Source organism: Squalius cephalus (assembly GCF_949319135.1).
Source record: "Squalius cephalus genome assembly, chromosome: 24".
NCBI lineage: Eukaryota > Metazoa > Chordata > Actinopteri > Cypriniformes > Leuciscidae > Squalius > Squalius cephalus.
The window spans coordinates 3,402,948-3,426,552 of NC_137145.1; the positions used below are offsets into that span (position 1 = coordinate 3,402,948).

Sequence of the window (23,605 nt, forward strand, 5' to 3'; positions counted from 1 at the left end):
TTCTTCATGTCCCATATATGGATTATTTTTTGTGCATATAGCGCCCTCAGGCTATTGGTATGAATTGAAAACACTGCACATCTCAGTAAGAAGCGATCATAATGATTACATCGACGCATTTGGGTATAAATTCAATAAATATTATTCCTGTCTTTAGAAATATGACGTGAATCTATGAGAATATATAAATATTTCTCCAAGTTTGCACATTTTTGAGCTAAAAGCCCTGAAGGACGTTGTTTTGTGTATCGCTGTCATGACGACAGCACGGGAGTTTTTTATGAATGAAAGCGGCTGACGTGCATAATTCATATTAAAGGTATGGACTCATTTTTTCATTTCATAACTCCTGACACAAATTAAGACATAACTGTCACTATAAGTTTCTCAGAATACAATAGTGGTCAAATACTGAAACTTGAGTATTATATCTTTTTAATGATGTATAGTTTGTCAAGGTATAACATTAAATCTGATTAATTCTAACTTTGAACTATATAAATAAAAAAACGCTTCAGTGCGCCCACGCACTGGTGAAGCTTAACAGGTTAAAATAGAATAAAACGGCAACCATAAATTACCTTAAAAGTCCTCAGATATTGTGGTCAGTTCATACTGCTGTAATAATCACACACTAAACTTAATTGTGCAGCCCTAGCAAACACTGTTTCACTCTGGTCAGCTCAGGCTGCGATTGGTTCCAGTGTCCATGTCTCGCTTAAACGAATTGTCACGAAGCATCAGCAGAACTGATGGATTAACGCTGTACTTCACATGACGCTGTGGATAGCAGTTGACACAAAAGGCATTGTTGTTTAAGAACGAAAAAAAATTATGAATTTGACCATCTAGATTGATAAATTAGCTCTGGATGCATTTATTTGCAGGTCTTGAAGGCGATTGGTCTGCAGCGCACCGGCAGACAGGAAGAAGCCTTCACGCTGGCACAGGAAGTGGCCGTTCTCGAACCAACAGATGACAACTCTCTGCAGGCACTGACTATCCTCTACAGAGAAATGCACCGGCGTGAGTGTTAAAAGCAATGACACAGAACTGAAATGCTGCAGCCGAATCTCAGCCATTCAGAACAAGCGAATTCAAATGGACTAATACCTCAAAACTTGCGTTTGTGCTTTTTCTCTCTGTAGCCGAATTAGTGACCAAGCTTTATGAAGCCGCAGTCCGGAAAGTTCCAACAAGCGAGGAGTACCACTCTCACCTCTTCATGGCCTACGCTCGGGTCGGAGAGTACAAGAAAATGCAACAGGTTCTGTTTGTGTTCGCTCTCATGTCATCAGTCATTACAGGAGGGCTGCTTAATTTCCAATTTAGGGGATCTAATTGCAATTGACCGTTCGCAAAGGTGACTTGTCGGACATAGCAACAGTAACTAAAGGGGGCGGGCCCTTTAGTTACTGTTGCTATGTCCGACAAGCCACGCCTCTCTCACGCCCCACCATGTTCTCACACAGTGAAACACACATCGCGGAGCGGAGAGGACACTGACAGACAGGACAGACCAGATTACTTTGATATGAAACAAAGTCTCAACTTTCAAATTTGGTCATTTTTTTAAAGAAATTTAAACAATAAATACCGTTTTGTGGCTCTTTAATGTGTCTGACAGATCGCTCAGTTAAAGCTGCTCATGAACCGATTATCTCTTCCTTCTAGTTCATTCATAGCATCAAATAGACATGAATGAACATCAGGAGGAGTGTTGTTTTAACTGCGGAAAGACGTCAGCACACACCGTTTTTCAAGTTCAAATCCTCTAACGTTAATCTACTAACTCTCCTGACTGCTTTGTCGGACAAAAATGGCGGATTATGATTGGTCAGATCGCCTGTCAATCAAACTCCCTGCGAAGGGTCAATTGCGATTTAAAAATGTGGTTTAAAAACTGCTCCAGGTTTGAAGTGCTTTTTTGTAGGGCTGCGTTTGGCCAAAAAAGTTACTATAAAATATTATTATATTACAAAATAAATGTTTCACTATAAAATAAAAAAGTGGTTTTTATTGTACTTATATGTATGACTTCCTTAATTTAAAGGATAAATCATTGGTCTCTTATTTTGGCGGAAAACCGCAGGGAGCTCTTAAAGGGACAGTTCACCCTAAAATTAAAATTCTGTCGTCATTTACTCACCTGCAAGTTGTTCCAAACCTGTATTAATTTCTTTCTTCTGCTGAACACAAAAGAAGATATTTCGAAGAATGTGTGTTGCCAAATGGTTGCCTTACATAGTATTTTTTTTCCACACTATGGAACTCAATGGGATCCATCAACTGTTTTGTTACCCATATTCTTCAAAATACCTTCTTTTGTGTTCAGCAGAAGAAATAATTCATACAGGTATGGACTTAGTTGTTAGTAAATGATGACAGAATTTTCATTTTTGGGTAAAATATCCCTTTAAAGCTTTTCTTTTATTGGCAACAGCTGCTTTATAAGCGCATTGCAATTTTGGGAAGATGGTTGGCGCATGTTGCTTTTCCAAATCCATGTAACAAGCGCCTCAAACTGAGCAGATGCGGAGATGGAGTTTGTGTGGAGCAGCGTTTACTGTGAACAGATGCTGCAAACTTTGAAAGCTTGTTTCCGCCACAGAGTGAAAAATAAAAAAGCTAATTGCAACTTTTTAATCTCACAATTCTGACTTTTTTTTCTCACAATTGCGAGTTTACATCTCACAGTTCTGACTTTTTATCTCAGAATTACGTGATATAAAGTCGCAATAGCAGGTTATAAAGTCAGAATTATGAGATATAAATTCGCAATTGCGAGAAATATACTTGAAATTCTGACTTTTTTTCTCAGAATTGCATGTTTATATCTCGCAATTCTGACTTTATATTACGCAATTGCTTGTTATAAAGTCAGAATTGCATGATATAAAGTCAGAGTTGCTTAGTCTCAATAGCATGTTATAAAGTCAGAATTGGGAGATATAAACTATTCTGAGGTATAAAAAAATATCTTTTTTTTCCTTAGAATTGGACTTTATATCTCACAATTCTGAGAAAAGATGTCAGAATTGCGAGATATAAAGTCTCAATTGCGAGAAAAAATGTCAGAATTCTGACTTTATAACAAGCAACTTTATTTCACGCAATTGCGACTTTATTTCACCCAATTCTGACTTTATTTCACCCAATTCTGACTTTATTTCACCCAATTCTGACTTTATTTCACCCAATTCTGACTTTATTTCTCAGAATTGCGAGACATAAAATCAGAATTGCGTGAAATAAAGTCAGAATTGGGTGAAATAAAGTCAGAATTGGGTGAAATAAAGTAAGCATTGGGTGAAATAAAGTCGCAATTGTGAGATAAAAAGTCGCAATTATCTTTTAAAATGTTTTATTCTGTGGCGGAAACAAGCTTCCATAGCAAACACCAGATCATGAGCTACTTGCTTGTAAATGAACACAGTGCTGCGCTTCACTCATGCAACCTGTATTTATTTAATTAAATAGCAGCCGTTGCAATTTGATAATCGCAATTTAAAATTGAGATTTCAGTTTAAATGGAGCTGCATTATTAATCGTGAATCTCCTAAATCATTGTTTATGTTGAAAGATGTTTCTGTCTCTTCACTTTCTGACAGGCTGGAATGGCGCTGTATAAAATAGTCCCCAAAAACCCGTATTACTTCTGGTCGGTTATGAGCTTGGTGATGCAGGTTTGTTTTCTCACTTGCATAAACAATATATGAACCAATGCAGAACAAAATACATGTGCAAAATTGCCTTTCCAATGTCCATCAGTACGTTTCTCCATCAGCCCCGTCATGTGTGTTTCAGGCCATCTCGGCACAAGACGAAAAGCTCTCTCACACCATGTTCCTGCCGTTAGCTGAGCGTATGGTGGAGAAAATGGTTAAGGAGGAGAAAATAGAGGCAGAAGCTGAGGTAGGACGTGTTATCAATAATCTGTTTCTGTTTATTTCTGCCTTTTCAAGTTTATGATGTATTTTCCATTGGCTGTTCCAGGTCCAGCTGTACTTCATGATCTTGGAGCGTTTGGGGAAATATGTGGAGGCGCTGGAGGTGGTTCAGGGGCCACTCGGAGGTGAGGAGAAAAAAAATTGTGTGGTGTTCAAAGGAATATTCTGGATTATTTCCAGTTGAATGTCTTTGTATTGCTGTCATTTACCAGAGATGATGTGAATGTAAAACTGAACAGCAGTTACAAATGCCTGGTGTTTTTACTCCATGTAAAAGGCACGTTATAGTTCAAATCTATTTTTGGTATAAAATAGCCTGTATTGTGCATAGACATAATTAGGTTGAAAATATACACACACACATATACATTTACACACACACACATATATATATATATATATATATGTGTATATAATTTTATATATATATATATATATATATATATATATATATATATATATATATATATATATATATATATATATATATATTAGGGGTGGCACGGTACATGAAAAAACATCCGAACCGTACGGTTCGCTTGTCTCGGTTCGGTGCGTGTGTGCGTCGCACGGTTAGCACGGTTCGACGCATGCGCAATGTAGCCTCGTGCCCGTGCTAATACAATGCTAAATCATAAATCAGATATGCAGAATAACATTACGATGTCCAGCAATCGATTTAAATAGTGCACTGGGTTTACTTAGACATTTAATGAGATCTACTCCACTATATGCTGTTTTTTCACGTGAATAAATAAATAGATCGACTGTTTCTCATATGTAGGCTACTTCAATGGTCCAGTGGAATAACTTTTGCCAAGTGTGTCAGAGGTTCTGAGTTCTAATCCACACTCGTATATATTTTTTTCTTTTTCATCAAAACCGATTATGTTTATCAGTGGTTGTATATCAAGCAGGGACAGATTTGTGTGAATTTTGTTATGATTTCATCGGAAAGAATAGAGAGTCTCCACAACGGATTGAAGCGCGCGTCTCAGTGTAGACTGTGCGGCGTGTGCGCGAGCCACAAGAGAACACTGTACCAGCGCCACTGATCGCAGCGGCAACGAGTACTTTGATCACTTGATTTAAAAAAAAAAAAAAAACCTTTCAGCGCTAGATTGCTTCTTATTTAACAAACGAACGAAAATAATACTTTGCTAGTTAACTGCAGATGCTTTATTTATTTGTATTGGTACATCCGTGCCGCGAGATGTTTCAAAAGTGGTGGGGTAAATATCGACCCTGGCAAAAAATGGTGGGGAAATGTCCCACCCGCAAATTACGCCTATGATGACGAGACACGAGGAGAAATTGACAAAGAACTGTCCGACACAGCCCACGTAGCTCTCACTACAGATGGATGGACCTCCAGGGCCACTGAAAGTTTCCTCACGGTAACCGCTCACTCGCTCACTATATCACTTCGAAATGGGAAATGAGAAGCTGCGTTTTGCAAACATGCCCCATTTATGAAATAAATAATTAGATAATTAAGTTATATATCATATGCTGAAGTTAATTTTTGCAGTGTGTTAAAGGTTAAAAGAAAAAATAACAACAAGAACCGTACAGAACCGAAAACCGTGACCCTAAAACCGTGATACGAACCGAACCGTGGGTTTTGTGAACCGTGCCACCCCTAATATATATATATATATATACACATACACTACAGTTTAAGTCTGGGAAAGATTTTTTTTTTTAAGAAATGAATACTTTATTCAGCAAAAAAATACATTAAATTGATCAGAAAGACAGTAAAGACATTTATAATGTTACGAAATATTACTGTCAACAGGGCTCAACGCTAAGATTTGTTTTTCTTTTCGGTCCTCACCACAAAAAAGTAATCAATAAATATTGTGTTATTGTAAATATGTATGTTATATATGTTTTCTAATGTGTTTGAACCATGCAACCGTAATAAATAAAGTTATGACAACACATTTCAGATACTATTGAAATTTCACAATTCTCGATTCCAATTTTGATACCGAACCAAAAACTACTATGCTAAATAATATACAAGTACAGACAGGGCTTGATTTCAACTCTTTTGCTCTCCAGCCACTGAGACTAGTGGTTTTCCAAAGTAACTAGCCACTCAGCATTTTCATGGCCACAATTTTGACATCGATACCATGGGGGAAAAACTGCCATATAGATATTTTTAATACCATCTCATAATTTGGTAGCAGGAATATTAGGCTGCTGTCACTTTAAGACCTGACGCACGGATCCATTATAGTCCGCTGAGTACAGATAAGATATCAATCAATGGTGTCTGTAATTGTATGATGTTTTTTTGTTTATGTGGAGAAACTCGAAATAAAGTGAGGGGGAAAAAAAATCCAAAGATTTGGGGTGTACTATGCTTCTACCATTAACATTTCTGTTCACATTTGTATTGCGAAGAATGTGCAAACCTTCCAGTTTATTTTTTTTAATGCCTCTCACAGGCATGGCGCCAGGATTCCAGTTTGGATGGGCCAGACCAATTGTGGGTGGGCCTTAAATTAAAAACGTTAAAAACGTTATCCAATCACTGTTTAACCTAATAAAAATGACTGACTAATATACTGTTATATTATCTGTGCGTATACATAATATAGATTTTAATAGCTTGATGCTCTTTAAATATTTTGTTGCATTGTAAAAAGTTTCGCTGCATAGGACGGACCTACAAACATCAAAATAGACATAACCAGCTTTTTAAAATTGTTTTTAAAACTAAACATTTAGACTATTTTAGCACAAATTATGAGCTTATTGACGATTTTTTTATAATTCTTGACAAAATTAGAATATATTACAAGTTTTTTTTTTAAAGAAACGTTTTGGGTGGGCCTGTTAAAAAGTGTGCCTGGCCTCTAACGCCGTGCCTGGCCTCTCAGTCATTTAGCTTTGTGTTTTTCTCCCTCAGAGAAGCTGACCAGTGAACTGCAGAGCCGTGAGAACAAATGCATGATGCTGTATCGCCGTCTGGAGCGCTGGGCCGAGTGCAACGCGCTGTCCTGCAAACTGCTCCTGAAGAAGTGAGTCCACTACTCATCAGCTGACTTTCTGTTCCTTGAACATAAATGGCTACTTCAGAGTGAGGTTGTTCTAGTTTAGTATTGAATTTCTGCTACGTAAGGTGTTAATCGGTAGATTTTGTTTCTTTCTGCAGCCCTGATGACTGGCAGTTCTACTTGCTATATTTTGACTCTTTGTTCCACCTCATTGATCAGAGCTGGACGCCTCCACAGGAAGGAGCTCAGTACGTAAAAAGTTAATTGCATGCAAATATTTAGCTGGGAAAGCATTTTCCACACTGGAAATGGAAGGTCAAGTACACTGCATTGTAAACTGCCTGTCGGTGATACAGGTATTTCATCAATATTGAGCACAGTATATAGGGCTGCACGATAATGGTTAAACTGATAATCACGATTATTTTGCTCAAAATTATAATCGCGATAATTAATCACGATTCTCATTTGAGAAACTACAGAGAAAGAGAAGAGACAGTTAACGGTTTATATATATATATATATATATATATATATATATATATATATATATATATATATATATATATATATATATAGCCGTTAACTGCGCTTTGTGATGCGTCTTCACATTAGATCTTCAAAGCGACACATTTCGGTTGCAAATGAGACAAAGTACAGATCCAGATCGCTCAGCAAATTCGTACTGCAAAGAAAAATAGTCTACTTGTTGATACACACTGAAAACTGTCAGTGGCTGTCGTTTTGAACTGATTCACATCATGAAAACTGGTAAAATCTTAAACAAAACTCATTTAGAAACAGATTTAGTCACACAAGCAGCACAAGTGGCTTGTGAAGAAACTGACTGGCTGTATAACGATTTCATGGAAACAAAATATCGCTGTGGAGATCAGTGCTTTTTCCGCAGTGTAGAGCGCGCGCGCAGGGTTGCCAGATTGCACAGATTAAGTAAAATACTGGGCATAAAATGTAAGAGAAAAGCTCTTTTTGGGTGATTTGGGAAATTTAAGCTATTTAGATCTGGCAACCACAAACATCAATGCTAGTGGGGACTTGTTAACAATGCAAGATAATGCAAATGTCTAATAAAAAAAAAAGCGTTTTCAGGATAAAAAACGAGCGGGCAAATATCGCGACGATTTTTTAAAATGAATCGAGAGAGGCAGATATCGTTATCGCGATTAAAATACGATTAATCGTGCAGCCCTAACAAGTATACGTACTGCATACTAGAAAGTAGTGTGCCATTGTGAACACATCCTGTCTCATGTTCTCATGCATGCTGTGTTGTTTCTCTCTGTGTTGCAGTTCTTCAGAAGGAGAGGTGCACGCCTCCGTGGCTCAGTCCATCAGCTTCATGAAGGAGCGACTGGCCACAGAAGATGCGAAGGAGTCGAAGCATCTGAGAGGACCGTACCTGGCCTGTCTGGAGCTCATCAGACGGCTCAGAGAGCGCAGCGTTCCTGAAGTGCAACAGCTAGGTACAGGATTGGATCCTGACGGTTTACTCACGGCACAGGCTGTATGTTTGCTGTGTGTTTCTGACGTGTTTTCCCACCCTGACGCAGGTGAACCTCTTGAGCTCATGTTCCAGTTCTTTGTGAAGTTTGGAGACAAGCCAAGTTGCATCACAGACCTTAAGATCTTTCTGGACCTACTCGCACCTGACCAACATGTGCAGGTTAGCACAAGATGCAATGCATATTTTTCATATATATATTTAGGGCTGACCAAATTAACGTGTTATGCAGTCTTAAATTAGTTAAATAACATCTTAAATGAACTTAAAGGGTTAGTTCACCCAAAAATGAAAATTGTGTACTTACTCTCCCTCATGTTGTTCCAACCCCGTAAGACTTTCGTTCATCTTCAGAACACAAATCAAGATATTTTTGATGAAATCTGAGAGCTGTCTCACTCCTCCATAGGCTTCTCTGTAATCGAGATCTGCCATCCTAGAAAAGTTAGTAACATCGTTAATATAGTCCAAGTGACTACAGTGGTTCAACCTTAAGTTTATCAAGCGACGAGAATACTTTTTGTGCAAAAAAACCCCAAAAATAACGACTTTATTCAACTATTAATTTTCTTCTGTGTGTTTCTTTGAGTGAGTTCACGTAGTGTAACAAAAAGTATTCTCGTCGCTTGATAAACTTAAGGTTGAGCCACTGTAGTCACTTGGACTATTTTAACAATGTTACTAACTTTTCTAGGATGGCAGATCTCGATTACAGAGAAGCCTATGGAGGAGTGAGACAGCTCTCAGATTTCATCAAAAATATCTTGATTTGTGTTCAGGAGATGAACGAAAGTCTTACGGGGTTGAGGATGAGTAATTACTGACAGGATTTTCATTTTTGGGTGAACTAACCCTTTAATGATTTGAGAGAAAATGAGATGTGCGTCAGATCCGCTTCTCTGTCAGCAGCGGCAGATCTTAGTCACACCAGCCTAATAAAGCAGTTGCTGTCATGTCTGTCGTTAATGTTAATCAAAGAACAAGTGTAACAGAAAATTTTAGCTTTAATAAAGATTAATCTGTTTAATTCATAATTTATGCAGTTAAGACTGTAAAATGTTCGATAACTTTCAGTTTCCTACCTGTTAGACAGGCCACAGGTAAATATGACATTTATTATAATTTGTTAATGGTAAGATTGTTTTAAGTTTGATTACAGGAATGAATTACATTTTACAGTATATTAATATAATAAACAGTTTAAATTGTACAATTTAACTTGTAATAATATTCATCAATATTACTGTTTTGACTATTTATTATTAAATAAATGCAGCCTTGGTGAGCATAAGAGACTTTCAAAAACATACAAAGGTAGTGTGTATATATGTCTCAGTTGTATATGTGTGCGTGTATGTATATATGCATGCATACATTTATAGGTATACCCTTACTTGTACATTATCACACTCTTTTTTTTTTCAGCTTTTTGTATTTAAAGGGATATTTCACCGCTGGAAAGATGAATGTGTATTTAAATTGGGTCATTTATGTAGTAGAAATGTGAAATTATTTTAGAAGTTGGTGCCTTCTAGACTGAGAAAAGCCAGAAAATGTATTTTTGGCTCATGTGGATGAAAGACAACAACTCCCAGAATGCACTTGCTTCGCTGCCCAATGAGGCCACGCCTACCGGTTACAGAGGGCAGTGTCGGGAGAAATGATACAGCTAGGCTACTAGTCGACTCGAAACTGAAAAGACGGCGTTTTATGGTGAGATCCCCCTATGGGCGGGTTGAAGACATGCGGGACGAGCTCCTCCTACTGGCTGGAGTCTCTCGCCTCTGGACAGAAAAGCGATTTTTGCGTCATCAGAGTTTTTTTTCCAGACACACAATACAGAAATCTCTCGTCTCTCTCGGGGACATGAGGGAGGGAAGCACGGTCACTCGAAAATACTAACGGGTTTCTACTGATACAAAGCTCAATGCTAATCGGTGAAGTATCCCTTTAAGAACAGACCACTTAGACAGGACGAGATGTTCTCGAATGTTTCCAATTTTCTTGCGACTGTCTCAGTTCATCAACAGGCTAATGGAGGCCGTGCCGCTGCTCGCTCCTGGAGAGGATGGGTTCGCGCTCCCAGGAGACACTCGGGCTCTGCAGAGACATCTGTGTGTGACGCAGCTCAGCCGCTGTCTGGGTCTCCAGCATGCGCTCAACACCGACGGCAAACTGGGCCTCATCAAAGAACTGAAGGCGCATTACCGACACGGCTTACAGTTCGGTAAGCAGATGAATAGGCAGGTTGGACTATTATAACTTCTTCCTTTTTAAATGACACAATCTCTGATAATGCCAGCCTCTTATATTTTCCACGGCAAGCACTAGTCATATTTTCTATTAAACATTTCACATTGATATATTTTAACGGACCTATAATGATCTGTTTTCAATTTACATTTATTTGTATCGCGCTTTTCACAATACACATCGTTTCAAAGCATTGCATGAGTCCACATTACAATTTAGAGTGATCTTAGTTACGTATTTCAGAAATGTACATATACAAAATCACAGTTAGCTAAAAATATATTAATTTAAACAATGAAATAAAGGCAGAAACAATGAGTTCATTGAAGTAATGAATACTTGTTTGTTAACCAATGATTATGACATTTAGAAAAATTTACAGCGGTGTTATAATTTCCTGTTTCATTTCTGCTCTAGGGAAGTCCTGTTTAAAAACAGAGCTCCAGTTCTCAGATATGTACTGTCTCATGGCGGCTCATGTCTATATAGACCTGTGGTTGGAGACGGGTACGTGTGCTTCTCATTTTCAGAGTCTGTTTTACTCAAACCTGTCATGTTATTGATGAGCGAGTGCGGTGTCTGTGTTGTAGGCGATCAGAACATGTTGTGGCAGTCTATGGGGATGTTAGAAGAAGGTCTCTCCCACAGTTCCTCCAATGCTCAGTTCAAACTGCTGCTTTTGCTTCTGTACTGCCGTCTGGGGGCTTTTGAGCCGGTGGTAGATCTTTACTCCAGCCTGGATGCCAAACACGTCCAGCACGACACCATAGGGTAAGAACAGAGCGACTACGGGAAATAAATGCCTTTTATTAATATGTTAAAGATGGCATTAAATAGATTTTTTTAATACATGTTCTTGGTCTTATTGTGCACAATTCATCAGTGCATCTTATTCTGAATTTTAAAGATGCAAGTTTTAGGACATCATAATTGAATACATGAAGTATATTAAAAATGAACAAAAATATTGAAAAACTAGTAATACCATTTAAAATATACACTTTCCAGTTCATATTTGTGCACATCAAAACTGAGAAAAAACATGTATGAAAGTACGCAATTACTTAACCATGTAACTCAGATGCAGGGGAGGAACAGTGTTGATTTAGTATTGTTTATATAACATAGTATTTATTAGCATTTTTAATTACCTTTTATATTTTCAGTTTTAGTAATTTTGTGATGTTTTTTTCTTTTAGTTTTATATATTTCTATTGAACTCGTTTCCTTTTTTTTAGTGTCAGTAATTTTAGTGCTTCGAAAACTGAAATAAAACAATTTAAAGTTGAAGTTAAAAGGCTAATATTTTTACTATTTATTTTATTTAAGCTTTATTTTAATTAACAATAGCATTTTAGTTTTAGGTAACAATAACAACACTGGTGAATAAGTTTTATTTTGTGATAAATTGAAAATTAAATACACCAACAAAATGTTTTTTAAATGTATTGTTTGTGTACCAATGAAAAGTAAAAAAAAAAAAAAGAAAAAAAAATATACTGAATTTTTATCCAATATAAAATAAACAAGAACTTTACAGGTATTGATACACCAACAAAATTAATAGAATTTTTGCACCAGTAAAAAAAAAAAATTGCTTATTTTTTTCTTTTCTTTTTTAACAGTGGTTTAATGAACAAATTGTGTCTTTGTCTTTAAATTAATTTAATTACAATTAAGCGTTTTGCAATATATGTGTTTTGAATATATGTTCTTGGTCTTATTGTGCACAATTCATCAGTGCATCTTATTCTAAATTTTAAAGAGCAGTTCTTTTGCAAGATGCAAGTTATAGGACATAATAATTAAATACATGAAGTATATTAAAAATTAACAAAAATATTGAAAAACTAGTAATACCATCTAAAATATACACTTTCCAGTTCATATTTGTGCACATCAAAACTGAGAAAAAAACATATATGAAAGTACGCAATAACTTCACCATGTAGCTCAGATGCAGGTTAGGAACAGTGTTGATTTAGTATTGTTTATATAACAGTATTTATTAGCATTTTTAATTACCTTTTATATTTTCAGTTTTAGTAATTTTTTGATGTTTTTTCTGTTAGTTTTATACATTTCTATTGAACTCGTTTCCTTTTTTTTTTTGTGTCAGTAATTTTAGTGCTTCGAAAACTGAAATAAAACAATTTAAAGTTGAAGTTAAAAGGCTAATATTTTTACTATTTATTTTATTTAAGCTTTATTTTAATTAACAATAGCATTTTAGTTTTAGGTAACAATAACAACACTGGTGAATAAGTTTTATTTTGTGATAAATTGGAAATTAAATACGCCAACAAAATTAATAGAATTTTTGCACCAGTAAAAAAATAAAAATTGCTTATTTTTTTCTTTTCTTTTTTAACAGTGGTTTAATGAACAAATTGTGTCTTTGTCTTTAAATTAATTTAATTACAATTAAACGTTTCGCAATATATGTGTTTTGAATATATGTTCTTGGTCTTATTGTGCACAATTCATCAGTGCATCTTATTCTAAATTTTAAAGAGCAGTTCTTTTGCAAGATGCAAGTTATAGGACATAATAATTAAATACATGCAGTATATTAAAAATTAACAAAAATATTGAAAAACTAGTAATACCATCTAAAATATACACTTTCCAGTACATATTTGTGCACATCAAAACTGAGAAAAAACATGTATGAAAGTACGCAATAACTTCACCATGTAACTCAGATGCAGATGAGGAACAGTGTTGATTTAGTATTGTTTATATAACATAGTATTTATTAGCATTTTTAATTTTCAAGCTCATTTAATTTTTTTAGTGTCAGTAATTTTAGTGCTTCGAAAACTGAAATAAAACAAGTTTAAGTTAAAGGCTAATATTTAGAATTCCAAATAGCAATAGCATTTTAGTTTTAGTAAACAATAACAACACTGGTGAATAAGCTTAATTTTGTGATAAATTGAAAATTAAATACACCAACAAAATGTTTTTTAAATGTATTGTTTGTGTACCAATGAAAAGTAAAAAAAAAAGAAAAAAAAAAATATACTGAATTTTTATCCAATATAAAATAAACAAGAACTTTACAGTTATTGAGCTAATAATATCATAGTCTACTTTTCATGATCAAATCCCAGTATATAAAATAAAGTCTTGGAATTATTTTAGTACATCACAGTATGCCTTAAGTTAAATGTACTAGCATGCATTGTGTTATTGGTTTTTATTTTGTGTGTGTGTGTTTTGTTTTTTGTTTTTTTCAAGGGTTCCTTGTCAAATATCACCCATGCTAAAGCTGTTCTTTTGGTTCTGTCCTTGTCCAGGTATTTATTGACCCGCTATGCAGAGTCTTTGGGCCAGTTTGCTGCTGCTTCCCAGTCTTGTAACTTCTCCCTCAGGTTTTTTCACTCAAACCAGAAAGATGTACGTCATAGTTGTTCTTCTTTTTAAAGATGTTTTCATTTATGTACAGAATCAAAATGGCCGTTCTGTCATCATTTCCTCACGCTCGTGCTTCTGCCGTGTGTTTGTTCCTGCAGACCTCAGAATACATTATTCAAGCATATAAGTATGGTGCTTTTGAGAAAATCCCAGAGTTCATCGCCTTCAGAAACCGACTCAATCATTCGCTGCACTTTGCCCAGGTGCGCACAGAGAGGATGCTGCTCGACCTCTTCCTGGAAGCCGACCTGTAAGTCATCGTTACCTGTCATGTATAGTCGTCACAGGTGGGATTATTCTGTAGGTTTCATTGTTTTTGTCTTCTTTTTATTGCACAGATCATCTCCTCTAGAGGAGAGCGTGAAATCAATGTCTCTGTGTCCGGAAGAGGACGACATCCCGTGGGACAACTTAAGGGACAACCGCGACCTGACTGTTCTCGTCGCCTGGAACCCTAAAGACCGGTACGTGGAGACAAACCTCCCGGACTAACAAACATTTTAAAGGGATAGTTCACTTTGAAATTAAATTTTGGTATGTTTTAGCTTACCTCAAGGGCATCCAAGATGTAGGTGTCTTTGTTTCCGCAGTAGTTTTTTTGATATTTTTAGGTCAAACCGTTCTTGTCCGACAGTCAGATAATGCAGGTCTATGGTCACCCCCTCGCAGACTGGTGCATAGATATATATACACTAGACGTCGCCTTGGCTACGGCAGTTCATTGGAACGAATGTATTTTATGCAACATCTAGTGTATATATATCTATGCACCAGTCTGCGCACACGTCACACACCAGGATGCGCCCGCAGATCACTTGGACGTGGCTGTGTGTAAGAGGTAAAAACGATATAAATACTGTACGTTTTCTCACACAAACCGCTCGTTTCGTGTCTTAGGCCATCAATGTGTACTTACGATGGGGAATTGTTTAATTTGGACTCTGTGCATGCTCTTTGAGACAGTGACCATAGACCTGCATTATATGACTGTCAGACAAGAACGGTTTGACCTAAAAATTATCAAAACTGAAACTACTGCGGAAAAAAAGACACCTACATCTTGGATGCCCTTGAGGTAAGCTAAAACATACCAAAATTTAATTTCAAAGTGAACTATCCCTTTAAAGAGGACCTATTGTGCTTTTGTTCATGTTCAATTTTCATTAGTGTGTAACGTTGCAGTTCTTCTCTATATCAGTGTCAGTGTTTCTGAACTCCCTGAAACGCCTCCATTGTAGTCTTGAGTTTCTTCCGGGAACGAACATGTCACAATATTCCTCATTTAAATAATTAATATGCAGAATAAAGGGGCGGGGCCTGGTTGAGTTAGTAGTGTTAAACTGGCGGTTATGGTAAGGGGCGGGACATTTCCCAAACACACTCGAAGCGCTTGACCAATTACAACACACTGATCCAGCTGACCAATCAGAGCACAGTGTGCTTTTCAGAAGGAGGGGCTTCATTGAGACAGGAACTAAACAGAGCGTTACTGACAGACTGGGAAGAGAGGAGCTGCAACAATGGAGAATATGAGGGAAAATAATCAACATTCAAGCAGGAAAACCTGTTCTAGTAGAGCATCAAGTCTTTGAAAAAGGGCATAATAGAGCCTCTTTGAGCATTCATGTTTCAATAATGATAATATTGATCACGAATTGTAGGCAGCTGAACGAGGAGCACAAGCAGCGCTCTCTCGAGGATGAGACCCTGTGGCTGAGGTTGCGGTCTCTTACTCTGCGTCTGATTGGCTGCGTCTCCACGATGTCTCACCCGCCGGCACCGCGTAACTCGGAGAAGACAACTGAAAACGGAGTGGCAGCCAAACCATCTTTTCTACTGTCACTGCTCTCTCAGCTTGAAAACACGCTAAACCAGGCCACGCAGTTCACGGAAAAACAGCTGCAGGTCAGAACCGCTAGAGACCGTTTAGCGAATGCAGTTAACGTGTTTTTTATCAGTTGCTTTATTTCTATTTCAGTCGAATTGTGTTAAGTAGCTCCTGATTGATATCAAAAAGCCAGAGTTTTGACTATCAGCATCAAGTCTTGTCCAGTGTTGTTTATATACTATTATAGTATTTATTTAAATTGACTAAACTTACATTTTTATACTTTTAGTCTTCCTTCAATTTTTTTTTTTTTTTTTTTTTTTTTTGTGCTTTTGTTATTTTGATATAATTTTTTAAAAATATTTCTATTCATTTTATTTATTTCACTTAGTATTTCTAATTTTGATTAAATTTTTTAGGGTCAAGTTTTTCATCTAATATTTAGATTTAATATTATTTTAGTTATCAAAAGCAATATGATTCTTAAAAAAAATCTTTTTCAAACTTAAGGAAATTTTATTTTATTTATTATTTTATTCCCAGAAATATTTCTTAATGTTCTCGAGACAAAAGTTAAGAATTCAAATTCTTCAGAATAATCTTTAAAAGATCATAACTAAAATAATTCCTTTAAGTTATAATAACCAATTTCTATTTCAGTCGAATTGTGTTGGGTAGTGAATTTATCATCTCATTGGTCCAAAATAACTGCATATGCATCATCAAATATGTTCAGGCTCTGAGTTTTGTTGTTTTGCATAGCCTTTTACCATATTTTCTGCTGGGTTGTGCAATTTGTTGTAGCAAAAATTAGAATTATTTTATTTATTTATTTATTTTTTACAATCGAAGGACTCATTTCTCAATGCTCACTTTTTCAAACATCAGTGTAGCTGTGGATCATTGTCCATTGTTTAGCACAAAATGCATTCAGTGACTACATCTTTCAAATTACATGAATTTCTTTCTCACTGAGACATAACCACAACCAAAACTGCGTACCTACAGGCCAATTTGCATGTTTACATATTGTTAAACTTCAAAGTTCAACCCATAACAACAATACTTTTGTTTGAAATTTGCTACATTTCTACAGTAATATCATATTTAAATATATTCAAAATCTAAAAAATGAAATGCTATCAAAACAATAGGATGTAGTTGTAGTCTTTAAATTTCATTACCTCGGAAAATTGACATTCACCCTTCATTCAAATATTATTAAAATGTGTTATAGATTTTGTAACCATATTGCGTAGTTGAGTCGATTGTTTGTTTTATTTGTGGTGATGACTCTCACATTGGTCCAGACTGTCATACAAAGGAATTATGAACACATGCAAAAACAAGAGGGAACCAATGAAATATGAATAACCGATTATGTTGTAGTCGATGTATGCTTTTTCCTATGAACTTCTTGGTTTTCTATGTATTTTTTTGTGCATAGTTAAAACCTGTAGCTGTACTTTGCCTTTTCTGGTAAATAATTTTGTCATTATAAATACCTGAAACGAGTTTAGTGTTTTGTTTTTTCCTCATATATTTAAATATTAAAAAACATAAAATATTTTCCTCATATTTTAAAGGGGGGGTGAAATGCTCATTTTCACTCAATCTCCTGTTAATCTTGAGTACCTATAGAGTAATATTGCATCCTTCATATCTCCAAAAAGTCTTTTGTTTTATTAAATTTTTAACAGAAAGATAGACTGTACCGAGTCTTTCCGGAAAAAAACGAGCGGCTGGGGGCGGGCCCTGTGGGCGAAGCTTAGCTGTGCTAACGCGCCAAGCTAGTGACAACACACAGACATTTGTTCAACAAACAGTTTTACTCACCGCCCGGTTCCAACGCACGACCGCGAACCTTTATCATTGTGACTGCTCGATCCTTAAGCATTAGACGATCTGCAAATCCGTCGATATGGGCTTTGTTTATAAAACAATCATCGTCGAAATGCAGGGAACAAACAGTCTAACAGTTACACAACTCCGTTTATGCTCAGGAAAACAAACTCCATCCACGGGTTCCTTAACGCTGGGTTCTTTGGGAATCTGTGCAGGGTTGTCTTGCCCTGGCAACCAAAAACACACTTCTTTGGTGACATTGACTTCCCAAAAGCCGGGCAGGGCGCTTTGATGGCGAACTGCTTTCACTCTCTTGCTCTGGTCTACGAGTGCGCGCGCGGCCGCGATCTTACCGGAGAAGTGCCCTTAGGACCCATATAAGGAAATTCCGCCCTATCATACGTAAGACAGAGCCATACTCGAAAAAAACTTTCCGAAACTTGTGACAAACCGGAAGGAGTATTTTTGGAACAAAAATACTCCTTCAAACGTACAACTTAGTTTTTGAAACTTTGTCCATGTTTAGCATGGGAATCCAACTCTTTACCAGTGTAAAAAACTCAGTATGCATGAAATAGCATTTCACCCCCCCTTTAATGTGAAACAAATGTGAAATTTACTGCTGTGCCCAGCTGAATGTTTGAAAAAGTGACACCTAAGTATTGAGAAATATGCCCTAGTGTTGTGTCATGTAAAGCCCCTGTAGTGTGTAGACCAGTAGCCAGTGTTGTTCTCTGACCTGTGTGTTGTGTTGGACAGCATCAGTACCCGTTTCTGGGTCCCGTGTCGTCTCGGCTGGCTCAGGCTCTCTCCAGCGGTTGCTGTCAGTGTCAGCTCTCGTCCCTACAGCTCCCTCTACACCTCCAGGAGCTCGAGAACACCGGTCTGGGTTCGTTACTTCAGTTTACTACAGCAGATCTTCTAGAAAGCGTCCATTTGCCTAGCAATCCTTTATGATTTCATGGCAGTTATTAGCAAATTTATTTTGCTACAATCATGATATTTAATTGATTCAAATTGTGATTTCCCGGCCTGGAAAAAAATTTCAACTATTAAAATAATTATATTATATATTTGTCATGTATTGTTATATTATTTTTAATATGTAATTTAATTTTACTTATTTATATACATTCATAAATTTGTCTTTTGTATTTTCAGACGACTCAACAGAGCTTCAGACACAAATATCAAATCTTTTCAAGTCTTTAGCAGTACAACTTCAAGGTATGTCACGGACTCAACGTATTTAAAATAACTTCAATATTTTTTCTCATATTTCATTTGTCACATTTTTAAAGTTCATTGGATGACAATTTTGTTTCTTTTCTTTCATTAAAATGAAATAACTATGCTTCTGAAATTATTTATTTTCTGCTGATGTAAGTCAATGTGGGCAGGAAAAATAATAATAAGCTCCCTTTCAATATCCAATCAAAAAAAGTCTTATTACAAAAGTGAAATGTCATGCAAATGGTTTTATGTCGACTCTTTTTCTGTATGCTTATCCAGATATGTTGGAAAAATGTAAAGGTGATCTATTAGAAGTTAAAGATGCTCAAACCAAGACACAACCCTTTTTACTGGAGAATCTAGTCTACTTTGTTGAAGTGAGTCTCTCGCCGTTTAAGAATTTAAGAGAATGCACAGCTCTCTTTAGAAAATAATTCATTCTTAACTCTTCTTTCCAGACCATTTGTATCGTCATATGGGTGTCTCATTACTGTGGAAGCGTCCTCCGGCCCTTAAAGTCTAGTTTACAGAAGAAGAAGAAAAAGAAAAAAGAAGCCAGCGCTGTAACGGTAATGGTAACGGAAGCGGAGTCAATATTTATGAAGTGTAGGGTTGGAGGGAATGTGGGTCACTCTTGTTTATGCGCTGATTTGTGTCTCCCGCACAGCCGGTGGTGATCTCGGCCTTCCAGGAGTTCAGCGGGAGCTTGCAGAGTCTCCTGAACCAGGCCCTGGAGCTCATCAAGAGCCAGGAGATCAGCCTGACGGCCCTGAAGCTGGGGGCCCTCAGTCTCCAGGGACACACTCAGTCTGAGGCGAGTGACTTCAGAGACTGCTTTGGGCCCGATTGTCTCAAAAAGCCAGACTTTAAAGTCTGCTCCAGTGGAATTTATGCTCTATTATTAGGGATGCACCAATATGAAAATTTTGGCTGACACCGATAATTCTTTATATTTGAAAGCCGATAACCGATATATTGGCCGATGAATCTAAATAAAAAAAATTCTTTCATTTTTGAGAGCCTGATTACAAAAACAAAAGTCTCACCATTTAAAAGCCATGTCTCAAGCACACTATAGCCGCTTTCCGACCAAGTAGTTACAGGAACTTAGTTATAGGAACGGTCCACTTCTAAACAGTTCTAAGAACTACTTTCCCCCAAACTCGGGTTTGCTGTTTGCGTTCGCACTGGCCATAGGAACTGGTAGGAGGGGTAAGGGAGTGACGCAAGCATGGTGACTTTTATTTTGACGGCGCGACGGACCTTTATTTTGGCGGCGCTGAGAACGCCAGAGCAAACAATGCTCGCATTCTCTGTGTTTATTATTTAGCGATCTGTCTAACAGTACTGTTTAATATCTTATTAGATAGAACTGTTATAGAAAGTAGACAGTATGAAAAAAGGTTATTAGCCTATGCCGTGTAGTTGATGTCCAGTGTTGCTAGCTGAGCAGAAATACATAATCATGTTTGGCTTGGTCCCCTCAAAGTTGCGTTGGATTTTCTCTTCAGCATAAAGGTTTAGAGACCCATCTATCACTGTTTTCCATGTTTGTATAGTTAGTTTATGGAGTAAATATATAGGCTATAATCTGTGTGTTTATATTCTAGCTGTTTTAAAAATGGCAGGTGCTGGTGTTCCACGTGCGTTCGGTCATCAGCGTACACTAACGTCACGGGTAGTTCCTATAGTGCTGGTTTAGACTGACTCTGAAGTAGGACCCAAATTAGTTCCTCCAAATGGAGTTCCTAGAACTAAAATCGTTCCTAGTTCCTGCGGTGCGAACACGCCGACATCCGGGTACTTTAGCCAATAGTTCTAGGAACTGTGAAAAGGTTCCTCCGGTCGGAAAGCGGCTTATAATAATGATTTTCTCATTATTTCATGTAGCTGATATGACAGTCTTGCGCTGCACATGTTGCACTGAACTGTATTTTCCTTTTTTTGAAGTGATTCCAATCATATTTTAAGCAATTCAAAACCATCATGTTGAACAGTGCGCATCTGAAGAGTCTCAGCTGAAGGAAATAATACATTATTTATCGGCTTTAATATATCGACTAAATTTTCTTACCAAGCCGATAACATTAAAAATGTACATATATCGACCGATATGGTGGCCGATATATCGTGCATCTCTGACTATTACAATAATTCATTAATATTTTCAAAAACTGTATTGTTCTGAATATAAGATGATGTTTTTCTTCTTGGAAATGCATCTGAAAAAATGGATTTGTCTTATATTCGGCATCCAAACTTTTACATGATACAAAAATACATAATAAAGTCAATAATACACCCGCAACAATAGGGAGCGCCATATACGTGTCAATCGAGTGTTTCCCCCAGGACTGATAAACGCAGCGGAGTCATCAAACAACTCTCATTAAAGGGATACTTCACCGATTAGCATTGAGCTTTGTATCAGTAGAAACCCGGTAGTATTATCGAATGGCCGTGCTTCCCTCCCTCATGTCCCCCTGAGACGAGAGATTTCTGTATTGTGTGTCTGGAAAAAAGCCTCAGATGATGCAAAAATCATCATTTATCGTCATCAGAGGCTCTTTTGTCCAGAGGCGAGAGACTCCAGCCAGTAGGAGGAGCTCGTTCCGCATGTCTTCAACCCGCCCATAGGGGGATCTCACGATAAAACGCCGTCTTTTCAGTTTCGAGTCGACTAGTAGCCTAGCTGTATCATTTCTCCCGATACTGCCCTCTGTAACGGCTTGGGCGTGGCCTCGTAGGGCAGCGAAGCAAGTGCATTCTGGGAGTTGTTGTCTTTCATCCACATGAGCCAAAAACACATTTTCTGGCTTTTCTCAGTCTAGAAGGCACCAACTTCTAAAATAATTTCACATTTCTACTACATAAATGACCCAATTTAAATACACATTCATCTTTCCAGCGGTGAAATATCCCTTTAAGCAGCCAAGAAATATAGCGTGACAGAGTGTAATGTTAAAGATGGCGAGCCCAAAAATGCTAACAGTCAAACATAAGATTACCTATTTCCAGAAATTGTATGAATATGGATGGTATGAATGAAATTTGGACGTACTACATCCACCATGTTGTTACTGTCACGTGTCCTACCATCGCGTCACTGCTTTTTATAAATCCTCTCCCTTGGGCTCATGGGATAGTAAAGTGTCCATCCAATGTGCACTTCAGAATCTCACAGGAAGTAGAAGGTCATCCGGGTACTTTTCGAATACTGTATTCGGACATAGTACGCTGTTGTTGGTGTACTGTTCTTCGCATACTATATAGTAGGGAAGTATTAGATCTTGGACGCATCAAGGCTCTTTAAAAATAACACTGCCAAACCACAAAAACATTGCCTTAGAAGTGTTGTTCAGCGAGTACCAAGAAACAAAGCATGCCATTTTCTTCTTAAACTGTTTTTGAGAAACTATTAGAGCTTCATTTTCAAGAATTGCACTTAGGAACATTCTTGGAATTCCTTGTCCTATAAATTGCATAAAGCAAGTACGAAGTCGAAGAGTCTGTTTAGCATGTTTCTGACCGCTGTTTTCTCGCTTCACTCAGGCGGAGGGGACCTTCACGAAGAGCGCCATGGATAAGGTGCAGAGCAGCTACCTGCGTTCACTGCAGGAGATCGGGGAACTGTTGAAGAAGAGAGTGGACACGTTGAAATCCCTCAAGATCTGAGCGCTCCATCGATCCACCATCCGATCCGGTCCCTGACCCGCACGGCTCCATGCGACGGCGTCCTCGGTCCCTAACTCAGTCTGTGAACTCAGCTGGTCGAGATCTCCCTCTCTTCCTATTTATCCGTCTCTTTACTCACGTTCAGATACAGGCACACTGTAAAGTTCAACAACGGCTTCAGCACAAGCATCTACTGTGCTCCCAGCGGCACTTTTAAATGGAAACGTAACTTCATATCCCTAGAAAAACTACATAGGCAAATGAATAAGCAATTTTAGAAGCACTGCTATAAATTATTGTACATAGTGTGAAGATTAAGAATATCAACGAGAACTCCTTGGCGAATTAAAGTGAACTGCTTTGTCCTTTTGTCGATGTCTTGCGTTATTGTCTCTCTCACTTCCCAGCCCTAGACCTCGCGAAACCCCTCCTGACGATCCGTATTCCCCCTACCGGTGCTACTCCGTAACGTAAGAAGCTAACTTCCAGACTGACACACTGCGACACGTTTATGTAGCCGTTCGCGACGCACGACCAGCCAAGAGCTAAATTGGTCCCGAGGAGATTTTGCGCAAACTTTCGGTGGGGTGGTGGTGCGAGTATCCGGATGCTTTGGGTGCTTCTATTACGATGTTTCTTTATATATATATTCCAAATGACTTTACTTGAGCCACAAGCGTTTGAAATGTAGCTTTCCCGATGGTTTGTTCGAAATCGGTAATAAATATGTCAATGTAGCATTGAATGCTACTTGAAAGACATGGTGAGGTTTGGGAAAGTTTGTGTACTTTGGTTAAAAATTGATTGATTGATTGATGATAAAAAACATTCATTCAATCAGTTTAAAAATTTAATTTTATGCTTA

General features: G+C 37.4%; 1 protein-coding gene across 1 annotated transcript in view; it reads left to right on the plus strand.

The window, feature by feature from the left end:
• Positions 1-22,784, plus strand: part of naa25 (N-alpha-acetyltransferase 25, NatB auxiliary subunit) — a 29,871-nt gene extending 7,087 nt beyond the window's left edge. The window contains exons 3-24 of the mRNA XM_079861177.1: positions 888-1,026; positions 1,149-1,267; positions 3,612-3,686; positions 3,808-3,915; positions 3,997-4,075; positions 6,877-6,988; positions 7,123-7,212; positions 8,276-8,448; positions 8,536-8,648; positions 10,506-10,713; positions 11,157-11,246; positions 11,330-11,510; positions 14,042-14,141; positions 14,258-14,409; positions 14,498-14,623; positions 15,821-16,064; positions 18,592-18,721; positions 18,994-19,059; positions 19,345-19,442; positions 19,524-19,634; positions 19,733-19,879; positions 22,618-22,784. Coding sequence (XP_079717303.1) covers positions 888-1,026; positions 1,149-1,267; positions 3,612-3,686; positions 3,808-3,915; positions 3,997-4,075; positions 6,877-6,988; positions 7,123-7,212; positions 8,276-8,448; positions 8,536-8,648; positions 10,506-10,713; positions 11,157-11,246; positions 11,330-11,510; positions 14,042-14,141; positions 14,258-14,409; positions 14,498-14,623; positions 15,821-16,064; positions 18,592-18,721; positions 18,994-19,059; positions 19,345-19,442; positions 19,524-19,634; positions 19,733-19,879; positions 22,618-22,740 — 2,784 coding nt within the window. The 3' untranslated portion in view covers positions 22,741-22,784. The remainder of the gene's footprint in view (positions 1-887; positions 1,027-1,148; positions 1,268-3,611; positions 3,687-3,807; positions 3,916-3,996; positions 4,076-6,876; positions 6,989-7,122; positions 7,213-8,275; positions 8,449-8,535; positions 8,649-10,505; positions 10,714-11,156; positions 11,247-11,329; positions 11,511-14,041; positions 14,142-14,257; positions 14,410-14,497; positions 14,624-15,820; positions 16,065-18,591; positions 18,722-18,993; positions 19,060-19,344; positions 19,443-19,523; positions 19,635-19,732; positions 19,880-22,617) is intronic.
• The last annotated feature ends 821 nt before the right edge of the window (positions 22,785-23,605 follow it).